The following is a 25000-nucleotide window of genomic DNA, read 5'->3' as shown; positions in this document are numbered from 1 at the left end:
ATCATCATCATCATTGAAGTCTGCGGTTTACCATATTTACTCTGCTAGCGCACATGGTTAGTTTTAGGGTGAAGAATTATTCCAGTTAATTCACAGTTTGTTTTGTTAATCTTCAACCAAAACCTGCCCGTCTACTTCTACACTGGAACAGCAGTTCGATTGGGCGAAATATGCATAGCCACGCCTCTCAGACTGTTGGTGAAAGATGAGAGGTGGTGCTTAAAATAAACCCCGCCCCCAACTCAATATTTAGTTTCAGTTTAGATTAGGAAATCATGCTGGAATAAGAGTCTGCAGGCTTACATAGAAACATCTCATTTATGCACTTTTCATCAATTTATATATATAAATGTGTTTTTTGGCGTTTTTTGCTAGTGAAGAACTGGTAAATCCAGTTTTTATTTATTTTAGCAGGTGAACATTTTTACTTGTTTAACACTAAATCAGCAACAGAAGCTATTTTAATGTGAAACTACAGGACATTGTTCTAATAAAAATAATCAATTTTAGCACAGAAAGAAAATGTTGTAGTTACTTAATATTTTCCTTACAAACATTTGCTTCTTTTTATGATTTTTTGTTATATTTTTTAGTTTTTTGTTGTATAGTTAAACCATTATTTTAAGCGCAATGTGTTTGTTTTGTGTGTATTTGCAGGTGTTGTTGAAGTCTGCTGCACCCACTGGAGATGTGCTGCTGGATGAAGCTCTCAAACACATCAAGAACACTGAACCTGCAGAGAACATGGCCAGCTGGATAGAGCTGCTGACCGGTCAGACACACACACACACACACACACACACACACACACACACACACACACACACACACACTATAGAAATATAACTTGATAGCTTCACTATAACTAGAACATAAACTGAACATAGCCTCAACATAACCAGAACATAACATAATGAGAACATAGCCTGAGCATGGCCTAAACATAACCTGAACATAACCAGAACGTAAATGGAACATAGCTTTAACATAACCTGAACATAACCACAACATAAACTGAACATAGCCTTAACATAACCTGAACATAACAAGAACATAACCTGAACATAACCAGAAAATAAACAACATAACCAGAACATAATCTGAACATAGCTTCAACGTAACCTGAACATAAACTGAACATAGCCTCAACATAACCTAAACATAACCTGAACATAAATGGAACATAGCTTTAACATAACCTGAACATAACCACAACATAAACTGAACATAGCCTTAACATAACCTGAACATAACAAGAACATAACCTGAACATAACCAGAAAATAAACAACATAACCAGAACATAATCTGAACATAGCTTCAACGTAACCTGAACATAAACTGAACATAGCCTCAACATAACCTAAACATAACCTGAACATAAATTGAACATAGCTTTAACATAACCGCAATATAAACTAAACATAGCCTTATAATAACCTGAACATAACAAGAACATAACCTAAACATAACCTGAACATATACTGAACATAGCCTGAACATAACCAGAACATAATCTGAACATAGCTTCAATGTAACCAGAACATAAACTGAACATAGCCTGAACATAACCAGAACGTAAATTGAACTTAGCTCCAACATAACCTGAACATAACCAAAACATAAACTGAACATAGCTTTAATGTAACCTAAACATAAACTGAACATAGTCTCAACATAACCTGAACATAACCAGAACATTATCTGAACATAGCTTTAATGTAACCTAAACATAAACTGAACATAGTCTCAACATAACCTGAACATAACCAGAACGTAAATTAAACATAGCTTCAACAAACCTGAACATAAACTGAACATAGCCTGAACATAAACTGAACATAGCCTGAACATAACCAGAACATAAACTGAATATCACCAGAACATAAACTGAACATAGCCTGAACATAAACTGAACATAGCCTGAACATAAACTGAACATAGCCTGAACATAACCAGAACATAAACTGAACATAGTCTGAGCATAAACTGAACATAACCAGAACATAAACTTAACATAGCTTCAACAACCAGAACATAAACTGAACATAGCCTGAACAAAACTAGACCATAAACTGAAAATAACCAGAACATAAACTGAACATAGCCTGAACATAGCTTCAACATAACCAGAACATAAACTGAACATAGTCTGAACATAACCAGAACATAAACTGAACATAAACTGAACATAGCTCAAACATAACCAGAACATAAACTGACCATAAGCAGAACATAAACTGAACACAGCCAGAACATAGTTAGAACCTAAACTAAACATAGCCAGAGTATAAACTGAACACAGTCTCAACATAACCTGAATATAAACTGAACATACCCAGAAAATAACGAGAAGATAATCTGACAATATTGTGAGCATAACTTGAACCATCATGGAACCAAACTACCCAGGACTGGTGCAAACTAAACTAGTTAGCCAGCTTATCCTTTTTTTTACAGTACCAGCCCCAGTATGTGATGTGTGTCGTGTGTTTTCAGGTGAGACCTGGAACCCCATGAAGATGCACTTCCAGATGCGTAACGTGCGCGAGCGTTTAGCGAAGAGTCTGGTGGAGAAGGGTGTTTTGACCACGGAGAAGCAGAACTTCCTGCTGTTCGACATGACGACACACCCGCTAACGGACCGCACAGAGAAGGAGCGACTGCTGCAGCGGGTTCAGGACAGCCTTCTAGATCGCTGGACCAACGACTCACGACGCATTAGCCACCGCATGCTAGCACTGCTACTGTTAGCACATGTGTCTGACGTGCTGGAAAACGCACTGTCCTCGCTGCCCGACGAGTGCTACGAGCTAGCATCGACACGCTCTCGAACCCTGCTGGAAGCCGACCCGGACCAGGAGAGCAGCCGAGTGTCCAGCCCCGCCGAGGAGATCGTCTGGGCCATCCTGGCGGCATTCAACAAGTCCTGAGAGAAGCTCCCTACATAGACAGCATATCTACAGCTGAGCCCTTACTAGTGAGCACATCCAGCCTTAAACAGACAGCATTACTATAGCTGAGCTTTCACGACTGACCACATCTAGACCTACATAGACAGCATCACTACAGCAGAGCCCTTACTAGTGAGCACATCTTGCACTCTAGTTCTTACTAGTGAGCACATCTTGCCATACATTGACAGCATCAATACAGCAGAGCCCTTACTAGTCCCTACATCCAGCCCTACAAAGACAGCATTACTACAATAGAGCCCTTACTAGTGATCATAACCAGCTCTACATAGATAGCATCAGTACAGCAGAGCCCTTATTGGTGAGCACATCCAGCACTACATTGACAGCAGAGCCCTTACTAGTCACCACATCCAAAAGACAGCATCAGTACAGAAGACCTCTAACTGGTGAGCACATCCCCCTCTACATTGATAGCATCAGTACAGCAGAGAGCCCTTACTAGTGACCACATTCAGCCCTACATAGGTAGCATCACTACAGCAGAGCCCTTACTGGTGAACTCATCTATTCCTACATAAACAGCATCAATAAAACAGAGCTTTTACTAGTCTCCACACCCAGCCCTACATAGAAAGCATTACTACAGCTGAGCCCTCACTAGTGACCCCATCTATCCCTACAAAGACAGCATCACAACAGAGCCCTTATTAATGTCTGATAACAAGCTCTCACTAGGGACCACATCTATCCCTACATTGACAGCATCACAACAGAGCCCTTATTAATGTCTGATAACAAGCCCTTGGCAGTGGCCACATCCGTCCCTAGGTAGACATCATCACTACAACTGAGAACTCTCTACTAGTGAGCACATCTGCCTCTACAAAAGTCATCATTACTACAGCTGTGCCCTCACTAGTGACCCAAATAAAGTCCTCACTAATTACTTACACACACCCATACAGTGTTCCATCTGCTACACTACACTTGAGCCCTCACTAGTGAGCCACATTCAACCCTACACACACACAGACAACATTAAAGCCATACACAAGTTTATACAGGTGGCACTGTGGGCTCACAGCAAGAAGGTCTCTGGTTTGAGTCCCGGCTGGGTCAGTTGGTGTTTCTGTGTGGAGTTTGCATGTTCTCCCCCTGTTGGCGTGGGTTTCCTCCGGGTGCTCCGGTTTCCCCCACAGTCCAAACACATGCGCTATAGGGGAACTGATCAACTACACTGGCCATAGTGTGTGTGTGTGTGTGTGTACGGATACGGTTGTTTCCCAGTACGGGGTTGCAGCTGGAAGGGCATACTCTGTGTAAAACATATGCTGGAATAGTTGGCGGTTCATTCCGCTGTGGCGACCCCTGATTATTTATAAAGCATAGTTGAAACTCCAAGCATATTCCACAGATATTGATGAATAATCATTTTAATCGAGGTTTTCTTGGTACGGGTATCAATTAAATCTCCAATGATGCCTTGATATGCTGTCTATCTAGGGTATTTAATAGATGTTGAACAGAGCCACTGGTGAGAGTTTCACCATTACACACTCAGCATATGATCAAATGTTCATCATGTGACACACAGACACACAGACACACACACACACACACACACACACACACACACACACACACACACTCTTTCTGCTGTGTGTGTAAAACACCAATCAGCTGATTTAAGTGACTTCTCACACACACTAACCAGGGGATATTCTGATCGTCTTGTGTGTGTTAAGCTCTACTGAAGGTCAGATGGAGGAACCGCTGAAGGTTAAACAGACCAGAGTTGCTGGATATCTTTCAGCAAATGGACGATGACGAACATAAACGTGTCAAATCAAAGCCAAAACTGCTTATTAAACCGGCTTATGTTTATACAGTAAATATAGAACGAAGGCTGCTTTATTTCTAAACATGAGGAAATCTATTGCACACTTCCTGGTGTCAGTTTTCAGGGATATTTTATTAATTTTTCCTAATTATTTTCTGTAATTTGGTGTAGGTTGTGTGGGAGCAGGGATCAGCACAAACATGCAATATATAGATATGTAAATAAAGACATTTTATGATTTATGTAATGTAAGATTAATTCAGGGGTTTTGTTTTTATGAATTATTAATTTAAATGTAAACTGCTATGAATGTTTAAATTATAACTTATTACATATTTTTTGGGGCAAAGACTCAATTTACAGATTAATTTACAGAATATTTTCATAACTGAAAAGTGAAATAATAAGATTATTTTGTCAAAAATCTGTGTGTTTGATGGATGAGATGAAGGATTGTTGTTGAGAGTTTACTGTTTCTTACATGATGACCATCAGGATGTTTAATACTGACATTTATTAATAAATTATTAATATTTCGCACCTCATTGTTTCATGACTGAGATTCTAAATTACTGATGATTTGTTTAGATCAGAAATGCCCAAAGTAGTGCCCATGGTAATCTTCGATTTGGCCCACCATCCCATCTGAAAAGACAGGGAGAATGATGGGAGGTGGTTGGGGTGAATGCCTTTGACAGAGTGGCTTTCCCAATTGAACATAACATTTAGAAATTTATACTGAAATTTATATAATATAATTTATATAATATATATTATATTCGGCTCACAGCCCTCAGTCAAGTTTGCTTTTTGGTTTAGATTTTACTTTAGTTATCTTTATTAAATGTTTTATTATTATTGTAATTATTATTGTTATTATTATTGTTATTATTATTATTTTTATTATTATCATTATATTATTATTATTGTTATTATTATTATCATTATTATTATTATTTTTATTATCATAATTGTTATTGTTATTATTATCATTATTTTTATTATTATCGTTGTTATTATTATTATTATTATTATAGTTATTTTTATCATTATTATTGTTGATGTTTTTATTATTAATTTTATTGTTGTTATTGTTATCATTATTAATATTATTTATTATTATTATTATTATTGTCGTTATTATTATTATTTTTATTTTATTTTATTATCATTATTATTATTATTATTGTTATTATTATCATTATTGTTATTGTTATTATTATCATTATTATTATTATTATTATTATTATCGTTATTATTAATAGTATTATTATTATCATTATTATTATTATTAATATTATTATTGTAGTTATTTTTATTATTATTATTATTGTTGTTGTTTTTAATATTAATTTTATTGTTGTTGTTATTTTTATCATTATTAATATTATTATTTATTATTATTATTATTATTATTGTTGATGTTTTTATTATTAATTTTATTGTTGTTATTGTTATCATTATTAATATTATTTATTATTATTATTATTATTGTCGTTATTATTATTATTATTATTATTATTATTTATTATCATTATTATTATTATTATTGTTATTATTATCATTATTGTTATTGTTATTATTATCATTATTATTATTATTATTATCGTTATTATTAATAGTATTATTATTATCATTATTATTATTAATAATATTATTATTGTAGTTATTTTATTATTATTATTATTGTTGTTGTTTTTAATATTAATTTTATTGTTGTTGTTATTTTTATCATTATTAATATTATTATTTGTTATTATTATTATTATTATTATTATTATTATTATTATTATTATTGTTATTATTTTTTTATTATTATCATCATTATTATTATTATTATAATTATTAATATTATTATTGTAGTTATTTTTATTATTATTGTTGTTGTTGTTGTTGTTATTATCATTATTAATATTATTTATTATTATTATTATTATTATCATCATCTTCTCCATAATAGTTTATCAAAATGCTAAGTTTATTCTGTATTTGATTGTTCACCACTAGATGTCAGCGAAGCTTGAGCTCTTTATTGATGAGCATTCATTTGGCTGATATGTTATCATCAGTTTGTTTAAAGATTGACTGCAGGATTCAGGGTCGAAGGTCGTGTGATTGTGAAATCTGATTATTTCCACAGTCGATCAGCTCAGCAGAAAAACCTGATTAAGTGAAGTGATGTGAAATATACGCTGTATTATAATGTTTGCTGTTATTCATGAGAATAGAAATAATGATACCAACAGAATTATAATATTAAACCCCAGTTCAGTCTTTATTATTATTATTAATATTATTACTGTTATTATTGTTGCTGTTATTATTCTTATTGCTATCATAATTATTACTAATATTATTGCTTTGATTTTTCCTATTGCTAATATTAATATTAATTTAATTATTATTATTGCTATTATTATTATTATAATACAATAATTGGTCTAAAATTCAATATTATATGTTAATATTTATTATATCATACAATATACACTCTCCGGCCACTTTATTAGGTACACCTGTCCAACTGCACTTCTGTGGGCGCAAATGCCTTGTTGATGAGGCCAGAGGTCAGAGGAGAATGGCCAGACTGGTTCCAGCTGATATTAAGGCAACAGTAACTCAAATAAGCACTCGCTACAACCGAGCTCTGCAGAAGAGCATCTCTGAACACACAACACGTCCAACCTTGAGGCGGATGGGCTACAGCAGCAGAAGAGCACACCGGGTGCCGCTCCTGTCAGCTAAGAACAGGAAACTGAGGCTACAATTCACACAGACTCACCAAAACTGGACAATAGAAGATTGGAGAAACGTTGCTGCTCTGATGAGTCTCCATTTCTGCTGACACATTCAGATGCTCGACTCAACAACATGAAAGCATGGATCATCCTGCCTTGTATCAGCGGTTCAGGCTGGTGGTGGTGGTGTAATGGTGTGGGGGAGATTTTCTTTGGGTCCATTAGTACCAATTGAGCATCAACGCCACAGCCTACTTGAGTATTGCTGCTGACCATGTCCATCCCTTTATGAGCACAGTGTCTCCATCTTCTGATGGCTACTTCCAGCAGGATAACGCAGCGTCATAAAGCTCAATCATCTCAGACTGGTTTCTTGAACATGACGATGAGTTCACTGTACTCAAATGGCCTCCACAGTCACCAGAGCTCAATCCAATAGAGCAGCTTTGGGATGTGGTGGAACGGGAGATTGGCATCATGGATGTGCAGCCGACAAATCTGCAGCAACTTTGTGATGCTATCATGACAATATGGAGCAAAATCTCTGGTGGCCGGTGAGTGTATTTAATTATATATCAATTAAATTTCTGAAATGCCATTATTTAATTGTGTTTTTAAAGATGTGTTTCTGTGTTTCAGCAGTTTTTATTTCTGAAACAGGATTAGAAAGACTGTTTTTGCTGTATTATAAAAATGTAAACCCACAGGAACAGCAGACACACAGTCACATGATGAGGAACTTCTGATATTCATCACCCCTCACACTTTCTTTTTTTTTTAGGGGAATTGATTAACTAAACTGGCCGTAGTGTATGAGTGTGTGTGTGTGTGTGAATCAGTGTGTATAGGTGTTTCCCAGTACTAGGAATAATCTGTTGCACACACTGCAGGACTAGAACACACAGATGATTACACACAATTAAAGAAGGAATTCAGAAATACAGACAAATCCAGACCTGTTGAACCCAACGTACACACACACATACACTCACATACACACACACACACACTCACATACACACAGACACGCTCTCATGTACACTCTCACTCACTCTTTCTCTCTCTTGCACACACACACACACACGCACGCACAGGTTAAAGTATTTATTTAATATATTAAAATAAATGTTGGTCAATTTTACCATGAAAATGTTGATTAATTTATTTGCTTTTTAAGAGTGCAATAAAAGCCAGACAAACAGACAAAAGTCTTGAATTTTTTAGTAGGAAAGACTGAAAAAGATGAGCATACGTGTGATAACGTGCAAGTTGAAACGGATAAAATCCAGGATTCTGATTGATTATTATTATTACAGATTAATGCATTAATGATTGAACATTTCAAACTTGTGATTTTGTCTTCCCCGAAGTAATTTGTAATTAAATAAGTTTTTTTTATCAAAAAAGTCTCTCTCTCCTTCTCTCTCTCACTTTCACACACGCTGTCGCTCTCTCTTTATATCTCTCTCAATTCAATTCAATAATTATATAATTGCCAAAGTGTTTATAAAGTTTACATTAAAAAGAACATGCATGTATATTTAAAAACATAGTAAACAGTAAACAGTACTATAGTATTATAATATATATAATAATAATAATTATTATTATTATTAAGGGCGGCACAGTGGCACAGTAGGTAGTGCTGTGGCCTCACAGCAGAAGGTCTCTGGTTTGAGTCCCGGCTGGGTCAGTTGGTGTTTCTGTGTGGAGTTTGCATGTTCTCCCCATGTTGGCGTGGGTTTCCTCTGGGTGCTCCGGTTTCCCCCACAGTCCAAACACATGCGCTATAGGGGAACTGGGTAGGCTAAATTGTCTGTAGTGTATCAGTGTGAATGGCTGTTTCCCAGAGATAGGTTGCAGCTGGAAGGGCATCAGCTGCGTAAAAACATATGCTGGATAAGTTGGTGGTTCATTCTGCTGTGGCGACCCCTGATTAATAAAGGGACTAAACCGAAAAGAAAATGAATGAATGAATTATTATTATATTATTATTATTATTATTATTATTATCATTGTTATTATTATTATTATTATTATTAACAAATAAAATGCAAATAAAATAATAACAATATTAATACTTATACTACTACTACCAATAATAATAATAATAATAATAAATCAGATAAACTGTACATTTAACAATCAACATTGGACAAAAACATAAATAATGAATAATTTTAATCAGTATATTTACAATGATTCAATCTTAATAATCTAGATGTCTCTCTCTCTCTCTCTCTCTCTCTCTCTCTCTCTCTCTCTCTCTCTCTCTCTCCTGTATGTCGGGTGTGTCAGGAAGTTAAACTTCACTCCTTCACTGGCTGGTCATCAGACAACACACACACACACACACACACAAACACAGACACAATGCCTGGAAAGAAAGTGTGCATTATTGGCTCTGGAAACTGGTGAGTTGAGTGTCTGTCCGTCTCTAATATCAGCTATAACGTGACGCGACGCAACAGACGCGACGCGCGACGAGTTTCATTTTCAGCGCGTCGGTCTCGCGTGTGTTTGTGTGTGTTTGCGCTCACTGAGAGCTTCATGTCTGAACACGATCCACAGATTCAGCATTTACCGGGGTGATTTATAAGAATGCCTCCTTTATGACTTGCGCGCTTAAACTGATTATGCTCAACACATTGCTATTAAAATAGGAGAATTATGCTAAAGGTCATAATTATAGTGTGAAAAGTGGAATAAATGAATGCAAACTACCGTTAAATGTTGTATATAGTATCCGCGATGCTGTACTATATTACACTTTGATTTAATTGATGTATTGATTTATGAATTAATACTTTGATTTAAATGTGCATTGTTTGATTTAAATCACAGTGTCCTGATTATTATAAATAGCTTAAACTCTGAGATAAAAGTCCAAATGCTGATATTACACATTATTCCATGATGATGATATAGTTAAGAATCTGTCCTAATAACAAGATGAATAATGAGATGATTGATGATAATGATCATATATAAACATGCTGCCTTGTTTCTTTATGCTCCTCCTGTGCTTGATTTAGTCAGATCTGCAGAATCTCTGTCTCTTTACTGTTGCTTCTGTTCTGTAGAGTTCATCACTGAGCAGTTTTCAGTGTCTCGCTCATTCAGATCTGCAGTGACTGTAGCAGAGGTGTCCAGCCCTGCTCCAGGAGATCTGCAGAGTTCAGCTGCAGCCTTGATCCAATGCTCCTGTCTTTATCACCAAGTGCTCCTGCAGATCCTGCTTAGTTGGTTTATTTGTGTTGGAGCTAAACTCTGCAGGAAGGTAGATCTCCAGGAACAGGGTTGAGCACCACTGCTGTGGAGGATATGTGTGTCTGTGTGTGTTTGATGTGTGTGTGTGTGTTTAATGTGTGTGTTCAGGGGTTCAGCCATCGCTAAGATCGTGGGCCACAATGTGAAGTCTTCCAACCGCTTCGAGCCGCTGGTGAAGATGTGGGTCTACGAGGAGATGATCGACGGACGCAAACTCACCGAGATCATCAACACCGAACACGAGAACGTCAAATACCTGCCCGGACACAAGCTGCCCAAAACTGTGGTGCGTCTTCATCATTATAATATCCTCATCATCGTTATAATTATTACTACTATCATCTTCATCCTCATCCTCATCACTCTGAGCTGTTATCAGACACACACTGATGATCAAACACATGAACTCTGATCAGATCACCTTCAACACACTGCTGCAGGATTACACAGGATTATAACACAGACAACACAACACAACACAACACAACACATCACAACATATCAAAACAACTCTAAACCCTAACACAACACATCATATCACAACACATAACAACACACACACACACACACACACACACACACACACACACACACAACACTGCACTACACATCACAACATATTAAAACAACTCTAAACCCTAACACAACGCATCATACCACAACACATAACAACACACACACACACACACACACACAACACTGCACTACACAACACAACATATCAAAACAACTCTAAACCCTAACCTTAACACAATGCATCATATCACAACAACACATAACAACACACACACACACACAACACTGCACTACACATCACAACATATCAAAACAACTCTAAACCCTAACCTTAACACAATGCATCATATCACAACAACACATAACACACACACACACACACACACACACACAACACTGCACTACACATCACAACATATCAAAACAACTCTAAACCCTAACACAACGCATCATATCACAACACATAACACCACACACACACACACACACACACACACACACACACACACACACACACAACACTGCACTACACAACACTACACATCACAACATATCAAAACAACTCTAAACCCTAACACAACGCATCATATCACAACACATAACACCACACACACACACACACACACACACACACACACACACACACACACACAACACTGCACTACACAACACTACACATCACAACATATCAAAACAACTCTAAACCCTAACACAATGCATCATATCACAACACATAACAACACACACACACACACACACACACACAACACTGCACAACACAACACAACATATCAAAACAACTCTAAACCCTAACCTTAACACAATGCATCATATCACAACACATTACAACACACACATACACACACACAACACTGCACTACACAACACAACACAACATATCAAAACAACTCTAAACCCTAACCTTAACACAATGCATCATATCACAACACATTACAACACACACATACACACACACACACACAACACTGCACTACACATCACAACATAACAATACAACAATAACTCTAAACCCAAACCTTAACACAACGCATCATATCACAACACATAACAACACACACACACACACACACACACACACACACACACACACACACACACACACACACACACACACACACAACACTGCACTACACATTACAACATAACAAAACAACAATAACTCTAACCCTAACAAAACACATCAAACACAACACAACACAACAATAACTCTAACACATCAGATCAAAACTCAACACGGCGGAAAGGCAAAGCTCTCGATTTTCCGATTAATCTACGTTCTTACTCTCACCTATGGTCATGAGCTTTGGGTCACGTCTAATAGCACAAGATCTCAGATACAAGCACCCTCTGCAGGGTGGCAGGGCGCACCCTTATAGACAGGGTGAGGAGCTCTGACGCCCGGGAGGAGCTCAGAGTAGAGCCACTGCTCCTCCACATCCAGAGAAGCCAGCTGAGGTGGCTCGGGCATCTGTTTCAGATGCCTCCTGGACGCCTACCTAGGGAGGCGTTCTAGGCATGTCCCACCGGGAGGAGGCCTCGTGGAAGACCCAGGACACACTGGAGGGACTATGTCTCTCGGCTGGCCTGGGAACGCCTTGAGATCCCCGACCCCCAGATGAGCTGGAGGAAGTGTCTGGGGAGAGGGAAGTCCGGGGTTCTCTCCTAAGACCTCTTCCCTCGCGACCCCGAAAAAGCAGATGAAAATGAAATGAATTTTGTAACAAATGTTGATTTTTTTAAAGCAAATAAACACAAAACATTGATCTAAGCCTATAATAATTTACTAGATCTTTAATTAAAAGTAAAACTCGCAAAAACAAAACAAAACTGGAGCTGAAATAAATATTATTAATAATAGTAGTGTTCAGTCACAACATGCCATAGAAAAACACAGAAGGCCAAATTTATGATATTAAAAAGCAGAAATTAGATGAAAATTCAGAATAGTGTCATGCATGAAAAGCTGACATTATCAGGAGAAACAGTAACATTTATGACATAAAAATATTTTAATAATTTTTGCATAAAGTCCATGAAATCAGATGTTGAGATTGTGACATTAAAGCCATGTAAAGCAGCTTTAAAAGTTGATTATCATGTTAATAATTATTTAACTAATAATAACTGGGTTTATGACATGATAATAAAGCATCAAGCGTAAAATCACTGCATGTGCATATGAATTATAATCAGAGAGTGAAGTAGGTCAGAGTTGAAGAACAGATGAACCAGTGGAGCAATCCTTCATATTAACAGCTGAATAAATCATTTAAGCATTACACTGTGCAGAACGGGTAAATACACTGTAAAAATGAAGAGTTCCACACAATTCATTCATGTGCTCCCAACATAAATCTATTAAGTTAACTTAACTCTTTTAACAAATGTGTGTGGATTGAACATAAAAAATGAGGTGGTCCCAATGAAATCTCGAGAACTGTGCCGTTTCAGCTCATTTTAAATAAGTAGTTTGAACGAGCAAAAAAAATCTTAGTTTTGAGTGAAGCTTTACTCTAATTTCTGCTCATTGCTGGACTAATACTGTTCATCTCGGGTTTGCATCTCAGGGAAGATTGTGTCTCACTCCTCCTGCCGGATCCTCTGCAAATCATTGATGTTTTAATGCTGAACATTTGACCACTCAAACAGTTTTAGCTTTCTATTGGATTAAGGTCTGGACACTGGCTTGGCCACTCCAGAATCTTAATCTTGAGGAGTTTTTACAGCAAGCTGTGTTTCAGGTACATTACAGTAAGGGAAGCCCTGAAGTATGTTCTGAGTGAGGATGTGAGATGCTCCGAGGAGTGAAATCTGAGAAAGAGAAACTAAGATCATGGATAAAAATAAGAGATATACGACATTATCCCTAATGTTAAAGGACTCGCCACAGCTAAATGATCCACCTTTGTCCACAAGCTTAGGCATTTGTTTTACATGATTATCCTACATGAATACACAATACAGTGCTTATTTTGTTTAATAGCAGAGAGTTGCTTCTTTAGTTTGATATATGGTATGCTCCAATATTCCTAGCCAAAAATATTCTGATGGCTGTCAATATTAAAAATGTTGGCACTTAAAAAAATGATGGCCGGAAAAGAGTTAGTAGAGTTGCCTTGGCTGTGTGTTTCGGGTCATTGTCATGCTGGGATACTCATCCTTGTCCCGTTTTTAACGGTTCTCACCCCAGATCTGATGGCTCATGTCCTGTCCATCATCCCTGTGATGCGGCGCAGTTGTCCTGATGAGTGATGCTTCACAACTGGAGCGCTGCAGATGTGTGTGTGTGTGTGTATCTGGTCTTTAAGTGTGTGTTGTTCCCACAGGTGGCGGTTCCTGACGTGACGGAGGCGGCGAGCGGAGCAGATTTCCTGATCTTCGTCATTCCTCATCAGTTCATCGTCAGAGTGTGTGATCAGATGAAGCCGCACATCAAGCCTGGAGCCATCGGCATCTCTCTCATTAAAGTACAGCACACACACACACACACACACACACACATACACACACACACACACACACACACACACACACACACACACACACACACACACAGACAACATTCATTCATTCATTTTCTCTTTTGGCTTAGTTCTTTTATTCATCAGGGATCGCCACAGTGGAATGAACCACCAATTATTCCATCATATGTTTTACACAGCGAATGCCCTTCTAGCTGCAACCCAGTACTGGGAAACACACACACACACTCATACACTACGGCCAGTTTAGTTGATCAGTTCCCCTATAGCACATGTGTTTGGACTGTGAAGGAAACCCACACCAACACGGGGAGAACATGCAAACTCCACACAGAAACACCAACTGACCCAGCCGGGACTCAAACCAGAGACCTTCTTGCTGTGAGGCCACAGTGCGACACCACTGAGCCACCGTGTTACCCACACACAAAGCACATATACACATGTTTGTGTGTGTTCAGGGTATTGACGAGGGTCCGGACGGCCTGACTCTGATCTCTGACATCATCAGGGCGAAGCTGGAGATCGAGGTGTGTGTTCTGATGGGCGCCAACATCGCCAGCGAGGTGGCCGACGAGAAGTTCTGCGAGACCACCATCGGTCAGTGACATCACTTCCTGTCTGAACCTGCAGGCTGAGCGCTGGAGCTCATGTGCTAATCACTGCATGTGTGTGTGTGTGTGTGCATGCATGTGTGTATTTGTGTGTGCATTTGTGTGGATATGTGTATGCATGTGTGTGTGTGTGTGCATGTGCATGTTTTTGTGTGTGCATGCATGTGTGTTTGTGACTGTGTATGTATGCATATCTGTGTGTGTGTGTTCATGCATGGTCTGTGTGAATGTGTGTGAGCATGCATGTCCATGTGTGTATGCGTTCTTGCTTGTGTGTGTGTGTGTGTGTGTGTTCATGCATGTGTGTGCATGTGTGTTTACGTGCATGTGTATGTGCATGTGTGTTTGCATATGTGTGTATGTGTTCATGCATGTGTGTGTGTGTTCATGTGTGCATGTGTATGTGTATGTGCATGTTTGTGTGTGTGTGTGTGTCTCAGGAGCCACTAATGAAGCCAGTGGTAAACTCTTCAAGGAGCTTCTGCAGACGCCAAACTTCCGCATCACTGTGGTGAAGGAAAGCGACACGGTGGAGCTGTGTGGAGCGCTGAAGGTCAGAACACACACACACACACACACACACTCACACACACAGTTCCGCCTTTCATATTTCACTCTCAGCAAACTAGCGATTGATGGGGCGTGGCTAAGCAAATCTAAACTTATCATATCTTCTGACCAATCAAATGCTGTCTAGTGTCTGCCTTGCCCCACCCCCTTCATCTCATTGGCTGTTAATATTATTGACCCACTCTCACTAGTAGAGCTGTGAGAAATTAAACTCCATTGGCTGTTTTTAAAGGGGAGGGGCTACTGTATGTACCGCCCCCTGTGCATTTTTTAGTTATCTTTAAGCGCTACAGTTGTGTATGTGTGTGTGTGTGCGTCTGTGTGTGTGTGTGTGCGTGTGTGTGTGTGTGCTGCAGAACATCGTGGCGGTGGGCGCAGGCTTCTGTGACGGTCTGGGTTTCGGGGATAACACTAAAGCCGCAGTGATCCGGCTGGGGCTGATGGAGATGGTGGCGTTCTCCAAACTCTTCTGCAAGAGCAGCGTTTCCTCCGCCACCTTCCTGGAGAGCTGCGGCGTCGCCGACCTCATCACCACATGCTACGGCGGACGCAACCGGCGCGTCGCTGAGGCCTTCGCACGCACGCAGAAGGTCACACACAGATAGACACACGCAGAATCAGAGATTAACACACACACACACACACACACACACACACACACACACATAGAGCAGTCACACACACACACACATAGAGCAGTCACACACACATACATGCATATACATGCACACAAATACACACAGACACACATACATTCAAACGTAAATACACACATGCACACACAAATTCAAACAAAAACTCAAACACACACAAATTCAATCACAAATACACACACACACACAAACAGTAGTCAAACACTCACACAAATGCAATCTGAAAAGAAAACGCCATTAAAACACACATTAATATTAATGTGTGTGTGTGTGTGTGTGCAGTCGATAGTGGAGCTGGAGGCGGAGATGCTGAACGGACAGAAGCTGCAGGGTCCACAGACATCAGCGGAGGTCTACAAGATCCTGCACAAGAGGAACATCACAGACAAGTGAGACCGTGTGTGTGTGTGTGTGTGTGTGTGTAAGAGAGTTTGTGTTTGTGTGACTGAGAGAGATAGAGCAAGTGTTTTTGTGTTTTAGTGGGCGAATGTGTGAATGTGTGTGTATATATATATATATATATATATATATATATATGTGTGTGTTTGTTTGTGTGTATGTGTGCGCATGTGTGTGTGTGTGTGTGTGTATAGGATTACCAGTACATATTTGACCTTGTGTGTTCATTTTTATGGTTTTCATGAGGAAAACTGCTCATAAATGTGACGCCTGTGTGTGTGTGTGTGTGTGTGTGTGTGTGTGTGCGTGTGTTTGTGTGTGTGTGTGTGCAGGTTTCCACTGTTTGTCTCTGTCTATCAGATCTGCTTTGAGGGTCGGCAGGTGAAGGACTTCATCAACTGTCTGCAGAATCACCCAGAACACATGTGATGCACACACACACACACACACACACACACACACACACACACACACACACACACACACACACACACACACACACACACACTACAGAGCACTCCAACACACTCATCTAATGAGAGAGAATGATGATGATGATGATGATGATGATGATGGTGATGGTGTGTTCCTCCAGGACTGTATCGCTGGTAAACGCACACACACACACAGACCTGCTGCAGTGCATGTAGATCTTCATTCAGAAAAGCATGTGGTATTTTTCAACAGTCAATAAAGGACAATGCTGCTTATTATTTTGACCAATCACTGAGCTTCATTTACTCTCACAGCCGCCTACAGACACACAACACAACACAACACAACATAACACACCGCATTCAATCCACTCGTTGTGTTTTCAATAATAAAAAGCATTTATTTAGATAAAATACAATGTTCAATTATTAAAACAAGACATTTATTAATCTATAAGCCAAACACAAACAGCAGAATCTTTCATTTCACTCTTTAAATTAGTTCAAGAATATAATGCAGAATTATTAATGACATCATCAACATCAAACACTGTCTACACTATGCAAAATATCCATATATCAGCTCTTTGTGTGTTTTATGATTCATATCTCCTCGTTTATTTCTGCTTCTGAATGTCATTATGGGATCTTGATCCTTCTTCCAGCAACGTTTAACCTTGTAAAGTCTGAAAAAGTGACTTATTGTCATGTGTAATAGTGTGCAGTGCTGTAATGCACCTTGTAATAAACTGCAGCACATTCACTGCTGTTCTACACTCTCATTCCTCTAGATGTTATTTATGAGCAGAGATCAACATCCTATAATGCAGTTCACCACCGCTAATAAACACTAAATAACATGAGCAGATATTGTTGACAGGGCAGACGTGATTCTGAAGTGATTCTGTAAAGCAAACCGCTTAAAAGCAGAGTGTAAAAGCTGATGAGTGTATATACAGAAGGATATTCCAGACTCTGATGATGAGTTATTCAGGACGATCAGATCAGATCAGATGGTGGGATAAATGCCAAAGCTGGATATGCCACACATGTTTTTGTTTCGTGCCATGCGGATATAGCCGTTTTCACCCCATGCCGTCCCCCAGCTGACACAGAGAGAGAGAGAGAGAGAGAGAACTTTCACTTATAGAATATCACTAATAGTAATTTCTCATGTTCAACACTAGAGGTCGCCAGAGCTCAAACTGATATACTAGCATGATTGCATTCATTCATTCATTTTCCTTCAGCTTATTAATCAGGGCTCGGCACAGCAGAATGAATCGCCAACTATTCCAGCATATGTTTTACACAACGGATGTCTTTCCGACTGCAACCCAATATTGGGAAACACCCACACACACTCATTCACACACACTCATACACTACGGCCAGTGTAGTTGATCAGTTCCCCTATAGCGCATGTGTTTGGACTGTGGGGGAAACCGGAGCACCCGGAGGAAACCCACACCAACACGGGGAGAACATGCAAACTCCACACAGAAACACCAACTGACCCAGCCGAGACTCAAACCAGAGACCTTCTTACTGTGAGGCCACAGTGCTAACCACAGAGCCACCATGTGATTACATATATACTCATATTAAAACAATTTACACTATATTATAATATTTATGACAGACAAACATATATAAAGAGCCTTTACAGCTGTAGAAATGAAAGAAAACACTTTGAAATTCTCTGTTTATGGAGAGTCGCTGGACTGAATGTCTATTTATTTGATTCTGTAATAGTGTGAATACACTTCTTACACATTTTAAATTAAAGTATTGTGTTTTCTTTTCTTTTTTCTTTTAAATGACTATCAAATCAATATAAATTGGTCAGAATAATTAATCTTCAGTTTAAATTAGCAAGAAATGTCATCAGTGTTTTACAGAATAAAACAAACACTGATTTTTTTTTTAAAACACACAACTATAAATGATAAACACAGACTAAATAGAAGCCTCTAAATGTGTATATACATTTCAAATTTAGCTTCATATTGAAGCACTTTGAGTTATTATTGTGTATGAGGTGTATATTTAAATATATAGTAAGTGTATATATAATATGTGTTAAACTGTAGTAATTTAGTGTGAAGTTACTGTCACCTGTTTTTCACCAGCCAGTAATCCTGTCCATTCTCTGAGCCGTAACCGACCACCAGAACCGCATGATTGATCAGAGCCGAGCTGCACTTTGGGTCATTGTAGATGCCTGAACACACAAACACACACACACACACACACAAACACAAACACACACCTACACATTCACCTTTAGCTCTTTCACCTGTGTGCATGTGAGTGTGTGTGTGTGTGTGTGTACGTGTTTTTGTGACATATAAGGACACAAATCTGCATAATGACATATGTATGACACAAGTATCACAAAAAGGAGGTGAAATATTAGGACATTGGTGACATCCTCATCCCTCAAAACACTTGTAAATCACACAGAGTGAGCTTATTTCAGAGAGTAAAGCTGCACACAGTCTCCTGTGATGGTTGGGTTTAGGGGTAGGGTGGTATGAGGGCAATATAATATACAAATTGAACAGTATAATATGAATGGATCCTATGTAATGTCCCCACTATTCACAAAAACAAACGTGTGTGTGTGTTTTCTCACCGCTTCTGTATCTGTGGAAGGACAACAGTTTAGCGTTGATGCCGACAGACACGGGCCCGATGTTAGCGACAGCGCTCTGCAGCGCTGCTTCATTGTGGCGTGGAACAATCCTGAAGCCAGTGCAGTATCCGGCTCTTCCCGACACCGAGTATCTGCACACACCCTCCTGCAAACACCACCGCAACATTACAGCAACGTTATTGCAACACAACTGCAACATCATGACAATGATGCAGCAACATTACTGCAACATAAAGACTGTTACAGCAACATTACAGCAACATCATTACATACATCACATTTGAAATACATTTTATATTGTGCTTCATGTGATTTTTTAATCTAAAATTTATTATTTGCATTTAAAATTAATATTAATTTCTTTATTTTCAATCTTTTATGTGTAGTTTAATTTTCATTTGTAATGTGAAAGGGGGGGCGGCATGGTGTCTCAGTGGTGTCGCATTGTGTCCTTACAGTAAGAAGGTCTCTGGTTTGAGTCCCGGCTGGGTCAGTTGGTGTTTCTGTGTGGAGTTTGCATGTTCTCCCCGTGATGGTGTGGGTTTCCTCCGGGTGCTCCGGTTTCCCCCACAGTCCAAACACATGCGCTATAGGGGAACTGATCAACTACACTGGCTGTAGTGTATGGGTGTTTCCTAGTATTGGGTTGCAGCTGGAAGGGCATCATCTGCGTAAAACATATGCTGGAATAGTTGGTGGTTCATTCAGCTGTGGCAACCCTCGATAAATCAGAGACTAAGCTGAAGAAAACTGAATGAATGAATGAAGGGACAGCTCACTTTCTCCTGTTGAACACAATGGATATTTTGAAGAATGCTGAAAACCTGTAACCATTGACTACCATAGCAGAAAAACAAATACTATGGAAGTCAATGGTTACATTTGTCTTCAACAGAAAAAAAGAAATGAGTAAATGATGACAGAAGCTTTATTTTTGAGTGAACTATCCCTTTAACCTGCCCTCTGCAGTTCCCTCATGATCCCCCAGGGGTCGCAGTTTCTACTATTCATTTACTAATCCTGAAGCCTCATTCAGCTCTAAACGCAGTCATATCTGTAGCTTGTATCTGTGTGTGTGTTGTGGTGTGTGTATTGGTGTGTGAGTGTGTGTGTGGTACCTTGTGCTCATAGGGGTAGAACGTGCTGGAGTCGATGCCGCGGTTCTGGATGACGTAGAGGAAGGCCCTGCTCAGGAATCCTCCTTTGCATCCGCGGTTCCCCAAACTCACACTGCAGTCCAGCAGATTCTGAGCGCTCAGAGGAACCAGAGCTGCGGTCCTGCGCTTCATCTGAGCCTCCAGAGAACCCACAGCACTGAACGCCCAGCAGGAGCCGCACGGGCCCTACACACACACATATGCACATTGCACATATGAGCACACACACACACATGCACATTGCACATATGAGCACACACACACACATGCGCAGTTAAACTTCTGTGAACAAACACACACTATCAACACTACTCTTCCATGAACACACATATTATGATCCTAGGTTACACACACACACCTGGTTCTGCACAGGACTGACCATCCCGTGCTCTGTCCAGTTGACTCTCTGTGGAAGCGTCTGCAGTGAGGGAGGACTGAAGGTGGCGTTCACATCAGGGAAATCCTCCTCTAGTAAACCGTTCATATCATTGACTTCATCTGCAGTCTGAACACACACACAAACACACACACACACACACACACACACACTTGCAGCTGTCTTTATGGGGACTTCACATAGACCTAATGATGTTTGTAATATTCAGACTGTATGTTCCCTCCCCTACCCCTAAACCCAACCCTCATATCAAATATTCTGCATTTTCACATTTTCTAAATATTTCCCAGTTTTGGTCCCCACAGTGACACAAGTCCCCATGAGTCTGTGTGCATTCAACTTTAAGTCCCCACTAGGATATAAAAACCATCTGCGCTGAAATCAGTGTGTCAGTACCATATCGCTGAGCTGGTTCAGGCCCAGTGTGTATGAGTGCAGACCGACAGCCGCCGCTTCATTATGGAGGAGAATGTCCTGCAGATTCTGCTTCCACACACTCCTCCTCAGACGTTCCTCTCTCTGCAAACACACACACACACACACACACAGATATATATATATATATATATATACACGCACAAACACAGATACAGATATACACACACATAAACAGATATAGACACACACACACTAATTTTATTGTTTACACTAAACTTTTATTCTGTCTATATTCTGATCACACACACTAAACTTTACACTTTTATTCTGTCTATATTCTGATCACACACACCAAACTTTACACTTTTATTCTGATCACACACACCGAACTTTACACTTTTATTCTGATCACACACACCAAACTTTACACTGTTATTCTGTCTATATTCTGATCACACACACCAAACTTTACACTTTTATTCTGATCACACACACCAAACTTTACACTGTTATTCTGTCTATATTCTGATCACACACACCAAACTTTACACTGTTATTCTGTCTATATTCTGATCACACACACCAAACTTTACACTTCTATTCAGTCTATATTCTGATTAACAACTAATTTAAAAGCGGAATGATCAGCAATTGCTCGCTGTGTGTGTGTTTTCTTGTGCGCTAGACGTGACAGGTCTGTGTGTTTTTAGTCCCCAACACACACACCAGCTGGCTGTACGTGATGCTCACAGTTCCCAGAACAGATTAAAACAGACCAATGAGTGTCCTGCGCTGCATTTAATCATCGAACAGCAGCACTCGAGCTGATTGTGTCTGTGTTTGAGGAGTGATTCTGTCCATTCCTGGATTTAACTGATCATGATGATGCTTTAATGGGGAAGCAGAGGTGAAGAGGAGTGAAGGGATCAGCTGGAGCGACAGGTGTCCACTCACTCTCACACACACACACCTCATTCTGCTGATTCCAGATCAGTGGGGCAAACAGCAGACAGATTAATCACGTCTGTATATGTGCTTGTGAGTGTTTGTGTTCAGGTGTGTGTGTGTCAGTCGGTGTGTGTGTTTGTGTATGAATGTGTGTGTGTGTGTCTCCATGCATGTGTTTCTGTGTGTGTGTATCTGTGCATGTGTGTCTCTGTGTGTGTTGTGTCCGTGTATGTGTTTCAGTGTATGTGCATGCCCGTGCAAGTGTGTTGATGTGTCTTTATATGAATGTTTGTATGTGCTGGTGTGTAAGGGTGCATCTGTTTGCGTGTGTTTCGATAAGTGTGCAAGCTTTTGTGTTTTACAGTACATGTGTTTGTGTGTGTGGACTTACTGTGTTTCTGTAGGTCTTGTTGTGTTGTGATTTCCAGGTTGTCCATTGATTGGTCAGACGTCTGATCTCACAACCGACCAGAGACACACACACAAGAACCAGAGCACATCTGATCACCAGCATACCTGCACACACACACACAACAACGACGCTGAACGCATTCATACACAAACAGACATGCACATACACATGAATAAACACAGACATGTATGCACACACACACACACATAACCATGCCACACACAGACACACAAACACATACATACATACAGATCAGATGCACACATAGACAAACATGCATGCACACACGCACACAGGCAAACACACACATGCAAAAAAGCATATCAATCCAGCAGAAATGGAGACTCATCAGAGCAGCAACGTTTCTCCAATCTTCTATTGTCCAGTTTTGGTGAGTCTGTGTGAATTGTAGCCTCAGTTTCCTGTTCTTAGCTGACAGGAGCGGCACCCGGTGTGCTCTTCTGCTGCTGTAGCCCATCCGCCTCAAGGTTGGACGTGTTGTGTGTTCAGAGATGCTCTTCTGCAGAGCTCGGTTGTAACGAGTGCTTATTTGAGTTACTGTTGCCTTTCTATCAGCTGGAACCAGTCTGGCCATTCTCCTCTGATGCTCGGTTTGAACTGCAGCAGATGGTCTTGACCATGTCTACACGCCTAAATGCAGTGAGCTGCTGCCATGTGAATGTCTAACTTGTGTTAACAAGCAGTTGGACAGGTGTACCTAATAAAGTGGCCGGTGAGTGTATCTCTAAATAAATTCATAGTTGAAATTAAAGTTGCATTTATCTAAATATCTAACTACTAGTAAAATTTACTGTTTAAAACCGAATTATTTACGCTTCTGTATAATATTAATTCTTTTTCCAAATATTTCCCAAGTGATGTTTATCAGAGAAAGGACATTTTTTCACAGTATTTCCCGTCATATTTTCATTCTAGAGAAGCTCTTAATTCTTTTAGATTGACTGAATACAATAAAAAGGTTTAATAGTATTAGAAGAGCAGTTGTCCAATGACTTAAATAACAAACCTAATTTGCCTAATTAAACTATTCAGCTAATTCTTTAAATGTTGCTTTAAGCTGAATACTTGCAGAATAATTAGTCAAAGCACGTGCTGTCATTACGGCAGAGACTAAAGAGATTAGTGATTAAACTATTTCACTTCAAAATGTGTTGAAAATGTTTTAAAAAATTATATTTAAAATTCCAAAGCAGGGCTATTAATTATTACCGCTTGTTGAAATAAATTCTACCCCATTTTTTCAGTCTTTGAGATGATTCGTAGAGTATCTACACACACATTTATACTGCAGTATTTGTCCAGTAAAGTTGGATGTTCCCTGAAGTGTGTGTGTGTGTGTGTGTGTGTGTGAAGATGGTCTTACCGGCGTCTGTGAGTGAAGATCTTCTGTTTCTCCTCTGTCCTGCCGTCACTCTTCACTCTTCTGCTGATAGGAAGTCACTGCTGAACTTCCTGTGTGTATGTGTGTGTGTGTGTGTGTGTGTGTCATGTGAACAGAATTAAACTGATCAGATCATGTTTGTTTCTCATTCAGACTTTCCTTCAGTGAAATCTTTATTTCTACATTGAAACTG

General features: G+C 39.3%; 3 protein-coding genes across 12 annotated transcripts in view; 2 read left to right on the top strand and 1 right to left on the bottom strand.

Annotated features, from left to right (window-relative positions):
* golph3l (golgi phosphoprotein 3-like) overlaps positions 1 to 5297 on the top strand; it is a 12283-nt gene extending 6986 nt beyond the window's left edge. For 2 of the 5 annotated variants that reach the window (XR_012394695.1, XR_012394696.1), the window contains exons 4-6: positions 658 to 772; positions 2499 to 3577; positions 3653 to 5297. Coding sequence is in view for 3 of the 5 variants with exons in the window: in XM_073931028.1 (XP_073787129.1) it covers positions 658 to 772; positions 2499 to 2932 (549 nt within the window). In the remaining 2 variants the exon portion in view is untranslated. Of the gene's footprint in view, positions 1 to 657; positions 773 to 2498 lie in introns of all 5 variants that reach the window. The other 3 variants (XM_073931028.1, XM_068215172.2, NM_001037699.2) reach the window with 2 other exon arrangements.
* A 4467-nt stretch (positions 5298 to 9764) lies between these two features.
* Positions 9765 to 17733, top strand: gpd1c (glycerol-3-phosphate dehydrogenase 1c). Its single transcript, NM_214753.2, has 8 exons — positions 9765 to 9909; positions 10874 to 11051; positions 14629 to 14769; positions 15246 to 15384; positions 15839 to 15951; positions 16325 to 16558; positions 16904 to 17010; positions 17353 to 17733. The coding sequence occupies exons 1-8, from the start codon at positions 9869 to 9871 to the stop codon at positions 17447 to 17449; spliced, it is 1050 nt and encodes a 349-aa protein (NP_999918.1). The 5' UTR covers positions 9765 to 9868; the 3' UTR covers positions 17450 to 17733.
* A 101-nt stretch (positions 17734 to 17834) lies between these two features.
* ctss1 (cathepsin S, ortholog 1) overlaps positions 17835 to 25000 on the bottom strand; it is a 10792-nt gene continuing 3626 nt past the window's right edge. For 2 of the 6 annotated variants that reach the window (XM_068215047.2, XM_068215046.2), the window contains exons 2-9: positions 24790 to 24878; positions 23385 to 23509; positions 22064 to 22186; positions 21629 to 21775; positions 21232 to 21456; positions 20093 to 20258; positions 19573 to 19678; positions 17835 to 18560 (exon numbers count right to left, since the gene is read on the bottom strand). In XM_068215047.2, coding sequence (XP_068071148.1) covers positions 18464 to 18560; positions 19573 to 19678; positions 20093 to 20258; positions 21232 to 21456; positions 21629 to 21775; positions 22064 to 22186; positions 23385 to 23507 — 987 coding nt within the window. In that variant the 5' untranslated portion in view covers positions 23508 to 23509; positions 24790 to 24878 and the 3' untranslated portion in view covers positions 17835 to 18463. Of the gene's footprint in view, positions 18561 to 19572; positions 19679 to 20092; positions 20259 to 21231; positions 21457 to 21628; positions 21776 to 22063; positions 22187 to 23384; positions 23730 to 24789; positions 24879 to 25000 lie in introns of those variants that run through there. The other 4 variants (XM_073930628.1, NM_200426.2, XM_068215045.2 and 1 more) reach the window with 4 other exon arrangements.

The sequence above is a fragment of the Danio rerio genome, chromosome 19, assembly GCF_049306965.1.
Source record: "Danio rerio strain Tuebingen ecotype United States chromosome 19, GRCz12tu, whole genome shotgun sequence".
NCBI lineage: Eukaryota > Metazoa > Chordata > Actinopteri > Cypriniformes > Danionidae > Danio > Danio rerio.
This window is presented reverse-complemented; position numbering and strand designations above follow the sequence as displayed.